Genomic DNA, 15666 nt, shown 5'->3' with positions numbered 1-15666 from the left:
TGACAATTTGCATATTATTGAGGATCAGAGTGTTGAGACCCCCACCAATCATGGAACCACGGAATCAAAAGTCTATTGTTAAGGCTGGAGTTCCACTTGCGTATGAGTCTCGCATCGCATCACCCGGCACAGCCGTATACTCTCATGACAGGAGCAGGTCGGCTACATGTATTTTTATGCAGCTGAGACGCTCGGGTCTGGAGTGCATCAGGCCGTGCTTTGTGATGTGATGCGAGACTTGCGTGAGTCATAGGCCCCCTTCACACGTCCGTGATACACGTGCGTGTTTGGTCCGTTTCCGTATATGCCGGAGACACGGCCAAACGTGCACCAATGTTAATCTATGATTGTGGTCACACGTGCGTTATTTCATTATGTCCGTGTGTGCGTGTCCGTGATCCGTATGTGTTTGCGTTTTGCACGGATGCATGTCCGTTATCTGCACGGAGCACGCACACGTGGACTCAATGAAAGTCTATGGGTATGTGCACACACGTTAGTAAACACGTATGCATCTACCTATAGTCCGTGTCCGTTTGGTGTTTTTATTTCTAGTGATGTCGGCTATTCCTTCTATTTCTGTGTATGTCGGTCAATCTCCCTGAGTCCGTCAGTCCGTCTCTCTGTCGGTCTCTCTGTCCCTCTCTCACAGTCTGTCAGTCAGTTTCCCCCCCTCTCTCATACTTACCGTTCCCCGATCACCGGCGCGGCGCTGCACGGCATTCACACTGCTGCGGCGGCTTTTACTATTTTGAAAAAGCCGGCCGCTCATTAAACAATCTCCTATTCCCTGCTTTCCCCGCCCACCGGCGCCTATGATTGGTTGCAGTGAGACACGCCCCCACGCTGAGTGACAGGTGCCTCATTGCACCCAATCACAGCAGCCGGTGGGCGTGTCTATACTGTGCAGTAAAATAAATAAATAAATAATTAAAAAAAAACGGTGTGCGGTCCCCCCCAATTTTAATGCCAGCCAGATAAAGCCATACGGCTGAAGGCTGGTATTCTCAGGATGGGGAGCTCCACGTTATGGGGAGCCCCCCACCCTAACAATATCAGTCAGCAGCCGCCCAGAATTGCCGCATACATTATATGCGACAGTTCTGGGACTGTACCCAGCTCTTCCCGATTTGCCCTGGTGCTTTGGCAAATCGGGGTAATAAGGAGTTATTGGCAGCCCATAGCTGCCAATAAGTCCTAGATTAATCATGTCAGGCGTCTATGAGACACCCTCCATGATTAATCTGTAAATTACAGTAAATAAACACACACACGCCCGAAAAAATCCTTTATTAGAAATAAAAAACACACACATATACCCTGGTTCACCACTTTAATCAGCCCGAAAAAGCCCTCCATGTCCGGCGTCATCCAGGATGGTCCAGCGTCGCATCCAGCTCTGCTGCATGGAGGTGACCGGAGCTGCAGAAGACACCGCCGCTCCGGTCACCTCCACGCAGCTAATGAAGACAGCCGTGCGATCAGCTGAGCTGTCACTGAGGTTACCCGCTGTTACTGGATCCAGTGACAGCGGGTAACCTCAGTGACAGCTCAGCTGATCGCGCTACTCACCTCATTTGCTGCGTGGAAGTGACCGGAGCGGCGGTGTCTTCTGCAGCTCCGGTCACCTCCATGCAGCAGTGCTGGATGCGACGCTGGAGCATCCTGGATTCCGGCGGACATGGAGGGCTTTTTGGGGCTGATTAAAGTGGTGAACCAGGGTATATGTGTGTGTTTTTTATTTCTAATAAAGGATTTTTTTCTGGTGTGTGTGTTTATTTACTGTAATTTACAGATTAATCATGGAGGGTGTCTCATAGACGCCTGACATGATTAATCTAGGACTTATTGGCAGCTATGGGCTGCCAATAACTCCTTATTACCCCGATTTGCCAAAGCACCAGGGCAAATCGGGAAGAGCCGGGTACAGCCCCAGAACTGTCGCATATAATGTATGCGGTAATTCTGAGCGGCTGCTGACTGATATTGTTAGGCTGGGGGGCTCCCCATAACGTGGAGCTCCCCATCCTGAGAATACCAGCCTTCAGCCGTATGGCTTTATCTGGCTGGCATTAAAATGGGGGGGGACCGCACGCCGTTTTTTTTTAATTATTTATTTATTTATTTTACTGCACAGTATAGACACGCCCACCGGCTGCTGTAATTGGGTGCAGTGAGGCACCTGTCACTCAACGTGGGGGCGTGTCTCACTGCAACCAATCATAGGCGCCGGTGGGCGGGGAAAGCAGGGAATAGGAGATTGTTTAATGAGCGGCCGGCTTTTTCAAAATAGTAAAAGCCGCCGCAGCAGTGTGAATGCCGTGCAGCGCCGGTGATCGGGGATCGGTGAGTATGAGAGAGGGGGGGACACTTCAGCCACTCGGGGGATTAGCGGTCACCGGTGAATCCTTCACAGGTGACCGCTAATCAGTACTCGACACAGACAGAGCCGCGGTATGAGGATAAAGTCGGGTGAAGTTCACCCGAGTTCATTCTCATCGCGCAACTCTGTCTGCTGTCAGCCGACATTTATAAACGACAGTGTGCATCACACACACGGACATTCCACACGGACATTCCACGTACACATACACGTTAATTCCACACGCACACACGGACGTTCTACACACAAACACGGCTAGCATACGCAATTCACACAGGAGCCACACGGACCATAAAAACGGACACAAAAACGGGACACGGACCCGAAAAACGGCCCGTAACACACGTGCGTGTTTTTCACGGACGTGTGAAGGGGTCCATAACCAAATGGAAATCCGGCCTTAATGGAATGGTTGCTGACCATGCAAATAACCTTTCAATTTACTGTATTTGGGACTCCTAGAGATAACCAAGTACTTGTCTGTTTTTACAGTCCTTTAGGCTTTCAATGGAGTGTCAGTGCATGGGCTCAACAGCCACTCTATTCAAAAAGAGAAATATGACTACCATTCTCGAGAGTGGTATAGGTAACAGCAATCAGTCCCCAATGATCTGCGAGTTATCATCTATACTTTGGATAGCTTTTAAGTTGTAATCTTGGTATAATCCTTTTAAACGGGTTCTCTGTAAATAGAAAAACTTTAAAGGAAATGTAATTATTAATAAATATAATTATAATAATACTATAATATATATATTATATAATAAAATAATAATTATTTTAAATTAGCAAATCACAATCAATCTGTCTAGGGAAGTAATTACTATAGGATTTAAAAGGTGGACGTTCTGTTATATGAACTAAAACCTGTCCAAGAATATAACAAAAATATGCCTGTGAGAATTTACAATATGAAGGTGGGGGCAGCACTTCTATATAGAAAGATGTGCTAGCTGTAGATATTTTGATGTATTAGTGGCAATACCAGGGAGGTGAACTTAAACTAGGCTGCCTACACTGCCATCCATCCTATATTTATGAGCGAATACTGGAAATACCAGGGGTGTTAAGGTGAGAAGAAGCTGCTCACACTGCTGTCCACTTTGTCTAGCTAATCTAAGAGTAGAGATACTTGGAAGGCAGAGGTAAGAAGAAGCTGCTCATGCTACAATCCACTATGTCTCGCTGATCTAATACTGGAGATTCCAGGGGTTCTGAGGTAAGAAGATGCTGCTCACACTGCTGTCCATCCTATCTGATCTAATATTGTTTACAAGGGTTACCAAGGTAAGAAGAAGCTGCTCACGCTGATGTCCACCCTGTTTTTCTGTGCTAATACTGGAGATGTGAATGTAAGAAGAGGCTGCTCACACTGCTGTCCACTCTGTCTATATAATCTAATAATGGAGATACGAGGCTTGCTGAGGTGAGAGACCAGTCACACTGCTGTCAACCCTGTCTACTTGATTTAATATTGGAGATACCAAGGGTGTCAAGTAAGTCCATCCTGTCGTTTTGTGGTAATACTGGAGATACCAGGGGTGCCAAGAAGAGGCTGCTCACACTGCTGTTCATTTTGTCTATCTGATCTAATACTGGAGATTTCAGTAGTAGTGCTGACGTAAGAAGAGGCTCCTCACACTGCTGTCCACCTTGCAATTCTGAATGACAAAACATGGTATATATATATATATATATATATATATATATATATATATATATATATATACATACACCTTCTATAGGCAACAGCTACAGGCCTTCCTACTGCACATGTCCTTTAAGGACATGTTTGTGACAGTGTAACAGGACGGCAGCATTTTAATTCTACAGTGATTACCTCCCTAAAGACTATTGTAATTTGCTAATTTGAGGTATTTAGTAATTTAATGTAATTACATTTTCTTTATTTTTTCTAATATCAGGGAACTTCTTTAAGGTCACCAAATTATTTTGTTGGTAACCCTTATTTTATTAGCCTTGTATAACGTGCCCTTACATTAATGATACTTCAGCTGTAATACATGATATGCAACATAATCTCAAAATAATCTCTTAAATCAAGATGTTTTCTTGTACAGTAGACAGGCTGCTACAGAAACAAGCTAATGGTCCCATTTTAGAGTACCAACATGATGAAAACTATTCTGATAATTATTCCTTCCACTTATAGACGATGGACTTCAATTTACCATGTGCTCAGGCTGCCTACGGATGTTCCTGCAAGCTGACAACTCACAAATGAGTTTAATATGACCTCTGTCTACCAACAGCAAATTATTCACAGAAATCTGGAATTGGAATAAAATGTGTCATCTTTATTCAGTAAGGATTATTTTTCTTACAGATTTAGTCATGAAAAATATGCATTAAATAAATGTAGTTTCTACAAAAAAATGTCCTGTTGGTGAAAATCTAAAACTGCTCCATGTGTCCAAACTTGTTTTTAGTACAGAAATGACAATGTAGCCTGCTCAGTGATCGGACAGAATGGATCCGTCATATTTGAGTATAACACCGTGATTAGGCAATGACAAGGCAACCTACAGTAATATAGCAAACACTGTATATCCTGCAGTGTGAGGTCAATTATAATCACAAAAGGATTTGTATACCACTTCATCTCAGCTAACATCATTTCCTTTAATTTCTAAACTAGGTATTTTTACACCTTGGTAACCTTCCAATATTATACTACTAGATTTAAAAAATATCTTAAATTAATGTAATCCTAAGGACCAAGGTATTTTTTAATTTTTTGTGCTTTTGCTTTTATTCCTCATCTCCTTTCAAGAGTCATAACTTTTTTTCGGGCTTGCTTTTTTTTCTGGACAAGCTGTAGTTTTGAATAACACCATGCTGTATTTAGGAAGCTATGTGGGGGGTTCATGACGTATATTAGGGCTATGTGGGGGCTCATGCTGTATATAGGAGGTATTTGGGGGCTCATACTCTATATAGAAGACTATGTAGGGGCTCACACTATTTATAGAAGGCTATGTGGTGGATCATACTATATATAGAGAGTTATGTGGGGGCAAATACTGTATATAGGAGAAGGTGTGGGGGCTCATATTGTAGCTAGGATGTGTGGGCGCTCATGGTGTGTATAAGGAGACAACGTCGGGGCTCATACTTTATATAGGAGGCTATGTGGGGGCTCATGCTTTATATAGCAGGCTATGTGGGGGATCATACTGTATAGAGGAGGATGAGACTCATGCTGTATATAGAGGCTTTGTTGGTGCTCATTCTGTATATAGGGAGCTGTGTGAAAGCTCATGCTGTACATAGGGCTGCTGTGTGTGGGCTAATACTGTATACAGGGGAGGTGTCAGCATACTCAATATTAAGTTATACTATTAATATCAAACAATAATTATAATTAATATGTTAATATTAATATTGAGCAGAATTAATTTTAGCCTATTGGCTCAGCCCTCCCCAACAATTACGGTCTCTCATGTGGCCGCTTAGGAAATTTAATTTCACCTACCTGTTGTATTATGTATAGCACTGTACATAAGGGAAAAAAATTGTGCGGCATGCGTAGCCCCTGTGCGTTAATAACGTGACCTATCACATGCTCTACAAAGGGGATCTTGTAATATGTCACATGATATATCAGGGCTGGGGGGCCATTGCCTTCTAAATTGCCAAAGTCCCTGGCTACTCTTAAGGGTACTTTACACGCTGCGATATCGGTACCGATATCGCTAGCGAGCGTACCTGCCCCCGTCGGTTGTGCGACATGGGCAAATCGCTGCCCGTGGCGCACAACATCGCTAACACCCGTCACACGGACTTACCTTCCCTGCGACGTCGCTCTGGTCGGCGATCCGCCTCTTTTCTAAAGAGGTGGTTCGTGCGACGTCACACGGCAGCCATCCAATAGCAGAAGAGGGGGCAGAGATGAGCGGCCGGAACATGCCACCCACCTCCTTCCTTCCTCATTGCCGGTGGACGCAGGTAAGGAGATGTTCGTCATTCCTGCGGTGTCACACATATTGATGTGTGCTGCCGCAGGAACGACGAACAACAGCGTACCTGCAGCAGCAACGATATTAAGGAAATGAACGACGTGTCAACGAGCAACGATTTTTCACGTTTTTGCGCTTGTTGATCGTGGCTCATTGGTGTCACACGTTGCGATGTCGCTAACGGCGCCGGATGTGCGTCCCTAACGAAGTGACCCGACGATATATCGTTAGCGATGTCGCAACGTGTAAAGCACCCTTTAATCCGCCCCTGTATGTGTGCATGAAATACATATCTCTAGGTGCACATATTGATACATACCTACTAGTTTTAACAATAGGTGTTGAAAGGACACATGTCAGTTGCCATCCATACACTGCCAGGGAGCTTAGGAGAGGCATATAGTCTGTATGCACGTCAAATCCCTATAAAAGAAATAAAATACAAATGTATAAGCATAATATATTTCAAATGGAATACAAACATGGTCATATACAACTACTTTACTAGACTTTGGTGTGTGAAAGTTAAAATGGGTTGTCCAGTTTTGCCATAAAAGTCTTCAGGCACTCTGTGTAACTACAGACTTGTGAATCCTGACTTTGTGCACAGTGCACACTATCAGGATTCTACGATGCTGGTGGTGAGACCGGACGGTCATGTGACAGCAAGTATGCTATATGCCATATTCCGATTAGATGTGTGTGGCCTCACAGAAATATCTTGTATAAAGAGAGGCTGTGCACCTCTAGTCTTAATGTGGCCAGGAGTTTGCATATCGCATACGTAAACTAACATGACCATTTGGTCTCAGTGCCAGCACCCAAAATCCTGACAGTGTACACTATGCATGATGTGAAAATTTCAAAGTTTGCAGTCACACAGCCTGACTGCACACATTCATACTAAACCTGGACAACCCCTTTAATTTTCAAAAATCTCTCATTAAGATGTCACATGAGAGAATCCACCAATGTTTTTCACAAATATCAATTTTTTTTTCACATGTTCTAATTTCCAATTAAGAATGTCATCATCAGACCATTAGATTACCAGAACATACGATAATGTTTTTCATAAATATCATTCTTTTTATTATTATTCTATTTTGTGGTTCCTAAGTATTTCCCAGTTATTTAGTTTTAGTATTTATGGTAAACACAGATCAACAAGACTTATGCACTTAGTGGATTCTTTATTATGAAATGATTATTTATCAATTACAAATAGTCTCATTTCTTCATGCTACTAATGCATCATTAGCTATTGAGAAATAACACCAATATGTGACTTCTTTTCAGTATTTTTTACCAGTTGTGTCCAGGCAATATTTCTCAATTGCAGCTGAATCTCAGTAGTGGGTAGAGACTAGATGCCATCATGTATCCTATGTACAGTACACAACATGAGCTTTTTTGTCTCTATGTACTTTAGAAGCAGTAGTAAGGATTTTACATGGCCATACTGACCAATGTAACTGTGAATCCACCTCTGGGGAGAGATGAACAGCAATTAGAAAGTAGCAGCACAGGCCTGTATTATCTCCTTCTTCCATCCTGTCATTTTGCTCCTCCCTACACTAATTTAGATGGCATAAGCCAATGAGCTCAGTGATTGGCTGCAGAGCGGTCTACAAGACATCAGCACTTCAGACAATAGAAGACAGGAAATGTCAGAAACTAAAGGCCCAGTCACACACAACGACTTACCAGGGATCCCAACAATGATATGACCTGATAAGAATCGCTGGTAAGTTGCTAGGAGGTCGCTGGTGAGATGTCACACAGTCAGACCTTACCAACAACGCAGTAACGATCAGCGGCCTGTATAACGATCTCAGTGGGCGTTGAGACTGTTAGGACTGGAAGTCGTTCGTAGGTGTCAAACACAGCGATGCGTCCTGCCCAGCAGGATATCGCCTTTGAAGAAAATGGTCCAGACCATTCGGCAATGACTAGAGATCTCACGGCAGGGGCCTGATCGCTGGTAGGTGTCACATAACGAGATCACTGGCGAGATCATTGCTACGTCACAGAAACTGTGACTCAGCAACTATCTAGTTAGCGATCTCGTTGTGTGTGATGGGGCCTTAAGTATCGGCCCTAGGCAGGCTAGGGGAAAAAAAAGCTCAGATTCTTTGTTTGTTTTATACAAACACATGTTTTTCTGAAAACGGAAAACCCCTTCAAGTCCCAGTTCCCACTGGTGCTTAAAATCTATTTTCCATACCTCAAACACATTATTGTCACTTTCAAACAAAGTGCATTAACTTATTAATTTCTGGACTATAGAAAAAAAAAAGGAAGCTGAGAAAGTAAAATTGAGACTCGCGTCCACTGACACCTTGTCCTAATGCAATTTAACATATATGACAGAACAGAATAGTATAGTGATATACACTTCAGCCACCAATTAAGACATCATATTAGTGATTATTTCCACATTTTTTTTTGTCAAGCTTCGTAAGAAAAAAGGGGTGTAATTGGCTCAAAAAATGCCTAAAGGAATTACTAGTAGTGATGGAGGTGAACACAGGAGGATCAGGGGCTTACAAATATTATTTAAGGGTATTTATCAATCAAGGCAAAGAGGACACACTTTGTTAAGTCTAATAAAAGGGTCTGGGGGGGTTAGGACTTTTGCTTATCATTTTTCCCCATAGGGTTCCTATATGGAGTTTGTCTAGGATTTTATTTATAATTGAGATAAAAGAAGAAAATTATATAGAATTAAAAAAGCATTACTAACTTTGAATCATAGAAATCTTGTGCATTACAGAGGTCCTTACCGATCACCAAGTCAAAGCTGTCAAGTGACTACTGAGGCTACTGCTTAATACTAAACCCCCAGGAAAAAGCTAAAGCGAAACACGTGTTGGGGTTCATCCAAGCAGCACCAAAATACCTTCTTATTTATGCTCTAAGACTTGTTTTTCCATTTTGTTGTGTGTTGGTTAATCAATTATTTCCACTATGGACATATACCATATTCAGTGTGGCCCTTTATACTATTTGGTTGTTAGAAAAGTATATGTATGATTGTCATTTACTGCTGGTCATCTTAATGTTCCCATCAAGGGATAGACTTTAACCACGTATTTCGTGGTTATAAATATTACGGGGTCTTTTTTATACCTGACCATTGTAGACGTGGATGTTTTGTGCCTCTTTTCTCCTTGTATTTTATTTTTTATGCTATTTTAATCATTTATGAATAAAATTAGAGATTTATCACATTGGTGTTGTTTATCCCAGTCTCTTTCAGTTTAATAATCAGTAGGGTACGCTCACACCAGTGTATGAATAAGACGAGTGCAATGTGTCAGCTTTTTCTCATCTGGATTCTGGATGAGAGAAAAGTCGCAGCATGCTGGGATTTCCTGCTGAAATCATCCGAGACTCACCAATACAAGAAGTGGGTGCGAGAAAAAAACAGACGGCATACGGACGGCACACAGACCATCCTATTGACATCTGTTTTTATGGATACATTACTATCATGTAGCAGAGAACACTGTAAATGCTCCTGTAAATGACTAATAGCTGCTGAGAAAAAAACGGATTGCACACTGACAGCACACAGATGACAAGTGAGGAAAAAATTGTCCTACTCTCCTGGATGAGAATGAGACTGTTTTTTCATACGTTCGTGTGAGTACAGCCTTATTGGAATTGCCCTTTTGGATTTGTAGGAATACGGGCACAGCAATCCGTGCAGCCTTATGAGATTAATGGTTCAACACTGCCCTCTGCTGGCCGAAGACAGAATAGGCACAAGACAATTAGTAAGCTAGGAATCCAAAATTGTAGGATTGGTTCCCGGGGGAATCTTTTAGAGAGACGGACCTGTTCAGCAGCAGAGAAGGGAAGAGGAAAAGGATTGAAGAGCCTAGGAGCCGACTGAAAAGGCAATTCTGGGGGTGAAGAAGCAGCAGCGTGCGGACGTGCAGACTGAACGCAGACAGAAGGAGGTCTCCCCTGTATAAAATTTGAGCGGCAGAGAGACGACTCCGGAGGATACTGGAACAGTTAGTCTGCAAGTCCCGCACCCCCAAGACCCTGGCAACAACCAGCAAGACCCCTGCACCATCCAGCAAGACTCCCAAGACCCTCGCACTATCCCGCAAGACCCCCGCACCATCCAGTGAGACCAGCGTACCATCCAGCAGGACCTCTGAGACCCCCGCTACACCGGTCAAGACCCCCGCTTTGCTGGTCAAGACCCCCGAGACCGCTGTGACACCGGTCAAGACTTCCGAAACATCCGGTATGCCGGTCAAGACCCCCGCTACGCCAGTCAAGACCCCCGCTGCGCCGGTCAGGCCACAGATGTCGCCGGGCAAGGCAGCCAGCCACGGGTGACCCGAATACGCCGGGTTGTTGCCTCCTGCCCTGCCGTTCGGTACTTATGATGATAGTAGTTGGAGTTTAGTGTACTATGCAATTCGGTGACTGGAACCTATCGAGATATAAATTAGTAGCTTAGGACTACTGACGTAGGCCCTGAATGGTCCTTATCCTTTCCCATGGTAGTTAATGTGGGCCAGAAATTAACAGAAAGACTGTCCCTTCCCTGAAGTTTTGTAGACCAGACATTTATTGATTGCTATTTTTGAGAACTAAGAAAACTGTAATTCATCCTTTGTGATAAGCAACCCCTGTTTCTGAATTAATAAAATTAGTTGCGCCACCACTGTGTCTTCCTTCTCTGTGCACTGCATCTTAACCCTGCTCTTACAGATTTACGGCCCGATTTTTTTGAGGGGGTGGTACTTTGAGGAAAATGCGAGTAGACATTGTCATCACAACAGGACTGGTATAGACTACTGGACTTGGTGGTCCTTATCAGGAGCAGATACAGGCAGAGGAGGACTGCTATGCAGTATAACAGCTCATCATAATGCAGCCCTTCCTATGTGTGTGACAAACGCTTCTTGATATTTTGGAGGTGGAAAGGTCCCTCTTACCTCTTAGGCCTCAGTCCAGCTACACTGGTTTACCCAATGTCTATTCCTGATGTATATACATGACATGGTCTAAAACTGTCATAAGTGTGCCACGGCCTGATGTGATCTTGGGGTGATCTGCAACCAGAAGGTCACAGTGCATTGTGGATCGCAGATCCAATTTAGAGCCCACTCACCATTTACCCTGAGTTGGAGCATATTTAATTTCATGTGGCACTTAAGGGGTTAGGGCGCATTTCTATCCTACAGTGCACTAACAGTTTGTTGTAACCTCAGCTGCAGACACTCCCTTTTGCTATAAATATTCACTCCTTACTGCACTCCATGTTGTCTGTAAATCATTTCTATTGCTGTCCACTTGGAAGGAACCAGTTTTTAGAAAAAGCTGAGGTGTCTCTTCAGTTGCAGATGAGAAGTTCCTGCCGGAGTTTTATTTGTTCCTACCTTGTGTTGTCTTATTGTAGTGGCGAGACTAGTGTCTTGCTGCCCTCTCTAGCCAGGGTGAGTTTAGGGTCAGAGAGGGCCAAGGCACGTGATCGGCGAAGGGGTCGAAGGACCCGTATAGGGACATTAGGGAGTGCAGGGATCAGCCTCAGGTGAGCGCCAGGAGGTGTCCCTGGCTCCCCTCTATCTAGTGCCAGGGCCCACCGTTGTACCATGTTCCTGGTGTACCTTGTATGTTGTTATGCTTGCCTGGAGTTTCCTTATACTGGCGGAACCCTTGTGGTCACTGAATGACAAAAGCAGAGACCAGTGCTAGATCCTATACATGGTGGAGATGTATAAAAATTAACTAATAAGGAAAGTGAAGCAGTTACAATCATATTCCAGCTCCCATTATTTTACAGCCTTCTTAGAGAAAAAAAAAAGCTACAATCTGGTTGGTTGCAATACGCAACGGATCTACTTTTTCTTCCACGGAGAAGGAATAAGTATATTTTTAGATTAACACGGCACGAAGAACAACTCTGACAATTATACTAAGGCACATCAGCGGGAATAATAATAATAATGAATGCATGGAAAGAACATAAGTCTTTTAGAAATTTGCAATACGAGGCTTTTCTAAAAATTCAGTTATTTCAGGAAAAGGGCAAAACAGCTGATGCTTTAGTGTGTTTCTATGTAAAGGGCTTTACTAAACTCATCCACATTTATCAAGGCACGAAAATAAATCTCTGAATCACGGAGTAGAATCTGCAGAACGCAGCTTTATCGGAGATGCAGGTGAATTTCACCCACATGATGTCACACCCACACATTATATATATATATAACTTGCCTTAATGGTGACCACAGTTATCCAAACAATCACAACATTTAGTTTGTATGTGGTATATAATTTAACTGTATGATTCCATCTATTGTGGGAGCCCCCCGCCGACGACTCTGATTGCTCTTTCAAATCTTATTTATAGTGTTGGCCAAGTCAGCGGTGGCAAAAAGCAAGTAAAGAAAAGGTTTAAATGACTGGTGTGGTAGCATGTTATTATCTTTTGACACTACGAGGGAGGTAAAAGCTTGTTGCAGAATTATAAAGTCTCTGGTCTTTGGGTGACCCATGTCACGATTTTAAACTTGTTAGTGTAACAAATTATCAACTTGCCTCTAGCCGTGGGCAACTTCATGACCTCCTGCGAGGCTTAAACCTTCCTCCACATATATGTGTGTTGCTCCTTGACAGATTAAGAACTGCTGGGACAAGGAAAATAGCTTTCTCTATTTCCTCCCACACAACAGCTTGGAATAAGGACAAGTGCGAATGTTTTCATGTCTTACATCTTTCATATTTTTCCCAAAAATAATATTGTAGATAAGCGACATATGAGCACAGCTTCCAAATACGATCTCTCTATTCTGCAATGCTGTGTTATTTATTATACACATTAGATGCATTTGTTATATTGAACATGATATTGCAAAAAGGTTTCTTCTTTTTTCTATATGCTGCTGGTCATTTCACTAACATTTATCAACATCCACGGTTACTAACATATCTGCTATTAAGTGGCAAACAGTTTTATTCCTTGCTGACCACAAGCAATCTACAGATCCTTGATTGAACACGTCATTTATGCTGGTGACGTAGCAATCTAGTTTCCAGCAATGGCACGCCACTCCAAAACAGTCTCCATTTGCCTGTACAAGATTTTAAAACTATCAACACCACTGACATAAAAAAATATATATTATTACATACATATGTGTAAATAAGCTACAGTTAGCAATCTTCATTCCTTCATTCATTTTCAGTTCCTTCAATGTGCAGTTTGCAGCCAGCATCAAGTTCCAGATTATTTTGCTGTAATTTAGACTAGATACTGGTTCTGTGTATATCCAGGGCACAGCTGTTTTCATTGATCAAAAACCAGCATACCTTGTGTCCTCCACTTATTTCCTCTGCATGTGCCTAACACTTTCTACAGCCTGTTTTCTCTGCCCTCTCTGAGACTGCAGATACATTCTCCTCTCTCCACAATGTAAAAATCTGTGTACAACCCCTTCCCTGTTTTCCCTGCCCTCCTGGGACTTCAGATACTTTCTTTTCTCTCCACAATCTGAAAATCTGTGCACAAGCCCTTCCCTGTTTTCTCTGTGACTCACTGAGACTACATATACTTTCTCTTCTCTCCACAATGTAAAGATCTGTGTACAACCCCCTCCATTTTCTCTACCCTCTCTGAGACTGCAGATACTTTCTTCTCTCTCCACAATGTAAAAATCTGTGCACAAGCCCCTCCCTGTTTTGTCTGCCCTCCCTGAGACTGCAGATACTTTCTCCTCTGCCCACAATGAAACAAATCTGTGTACAACCACCTCCATGTTGTTATCTGAGAATAGAGGCAAAGCAGAAAGAAACATCCATGATTTGCATCAGTTCTGAAAAGCAGCTAGCTAAAGGAATGACAGACATTCTGAGGCAAAACAATAGTAGAACATTTTAAAGTCTGTTTGCAAAAATGCTTAATTTTGCATTTAGGAAGCAAATGCACAATATAAATAGTACCAATGTGCATATTGTTTTATTACTGATTGTTTTTTTTTTTTTTTATCTAACAAAGTAATCTTGTCTCCAATAATCAGCTGTCAGTCAATGTACCGAGAACTCCAGTGATCGCAGCAACCCTTTCCACAGATTAAAAGGATGACTATTGAAATAAATGGACATTGACCCTATGGTCAGACCAATACAGAAACCCTCAATATTATCTCAGCATGTCTTCATAGGACATATGGAAAGTCAATCTTTTTTTTTTTAAAACCATAACTTTTTATTAGTAATTAATGTCAGATGTTACATCATACATCATATTGTCATCACGTTATCAACAAAAATCACAATAATATGGGTATTAAACAAGGGAGAGGGGGGAGGGGGAGAAGGGGATGGGGGGATGGTGATATCATCAATTTCCGGGTCACATTCTCCATATATACATCTGTAGATTCATTTGATAACAGTATTTAATCGGAAGGATAACCAGTAGTTCCATTTCTTATAGAATAGTGTTGTGTTATTGTTGGATGAAGCGAGTATCTTCTCGCATAGGCAGTTCTCATTGATCAGTGAGATGGGAAAGTCAATCTTTAAAGGCAGATAACCAATTTTTATCTCAGCTGGCTATGTCCAACATACCTAAACAAATTTTGATGCTTTTCGAAGAGAGCAAACATTTCCCTGACTTCTAGGATTAGGATGATCCATCTACAGATTGTAGTATTCACACCAACTTCATAGTGCAAACACGGAAACAAGATGAGCAAAAAAGTGTTACAAATAGTAAGAAAAGAAAGTTGCATTGCTTCATTAAAAATTAAAGAGTGTAGTACTTTCTCATTCATATTATTAAAGCAACTAAAATACTCTTCGTTGCATACTACAGATTTTTTTTATGTTTTTATTGTATACCCATGGGCTTCTTTGTTACTGAAACAATGTCAAGAAGACAATAAATTATTGTTTAAAGGGACAACTCATTTCCACATATTTAGTTACATGAAGGGGTGGTGTGTGCTATTTCCCATAAGTCCCCAGCATCCTGCTTGGAAGATCTACAAGGAGGATTGCCACTTGGAGCAAAGCTGACCTTCCACATGAGATGTTTTATTAGCAGACAGCTATCTCTAGCAGCTCTCCCATTCACATGAACACATGAATTGCCCGAGCAATCTTTTTTCACCCAGGAGAGAAGAGAAAGCTGCTGGAAGACTCCTCTGGCAGTGGCCTTTGAAAACAAAAGGGGACATTGAAATTCCAACTGCCGGACCCTTCTCTCCCCATAACACGATCTATCAGGATTCAGTTGGAGGGTCTCCTACATCTCAAATGACTGGCTTG

General features: G+C 42.4%; 1 protein-coding gene across 1 annotated transcript in view; it reads right to left on the bottom strand.

Annotated features, from left to right (window-relative positions):
* The window catches only part of RFTN1 (raftlin, lipid raft linker 1), a 562445-nt gene that overhangs the window by 48724 nt on the left and 498055 nt on the right, over nucleotides 1–15666 (bottom strand). The window contains exon 8 of the mRNA XM_075315305.1: nucleotides 6683–6786. Coding sequence (XP_075171420.1) covers nucleotides 6683–6786 — 104 coding nt within the window. The remainder of the gene's footprint in view (nucleotides 1–6682; nucleotides 6787–15666) is intronic.

The sequence above is a fragment of the Anomaloglossus baeobatrachus genome, chromosome 6, assembly GCF_048569485.1.
Source record: "Anomaloglossus baeobatrachus isolate aAnoBae1 chromosome 6, aAnoBae1.hap1, whole genome shotgun sequence".
In the NCBI taxonomy this organism is placed as follows: Eukaryota; Metazoa; Chordata; class Amphibia; order Anura; family Aromobatidae; genus Anomaloglossus; species Anomaloglossus baeobatrachus.
Note: the sequence above shows the minus strand (reverse complement) of the source record. Positions and strands in the feature narration are given on the sequence as shown.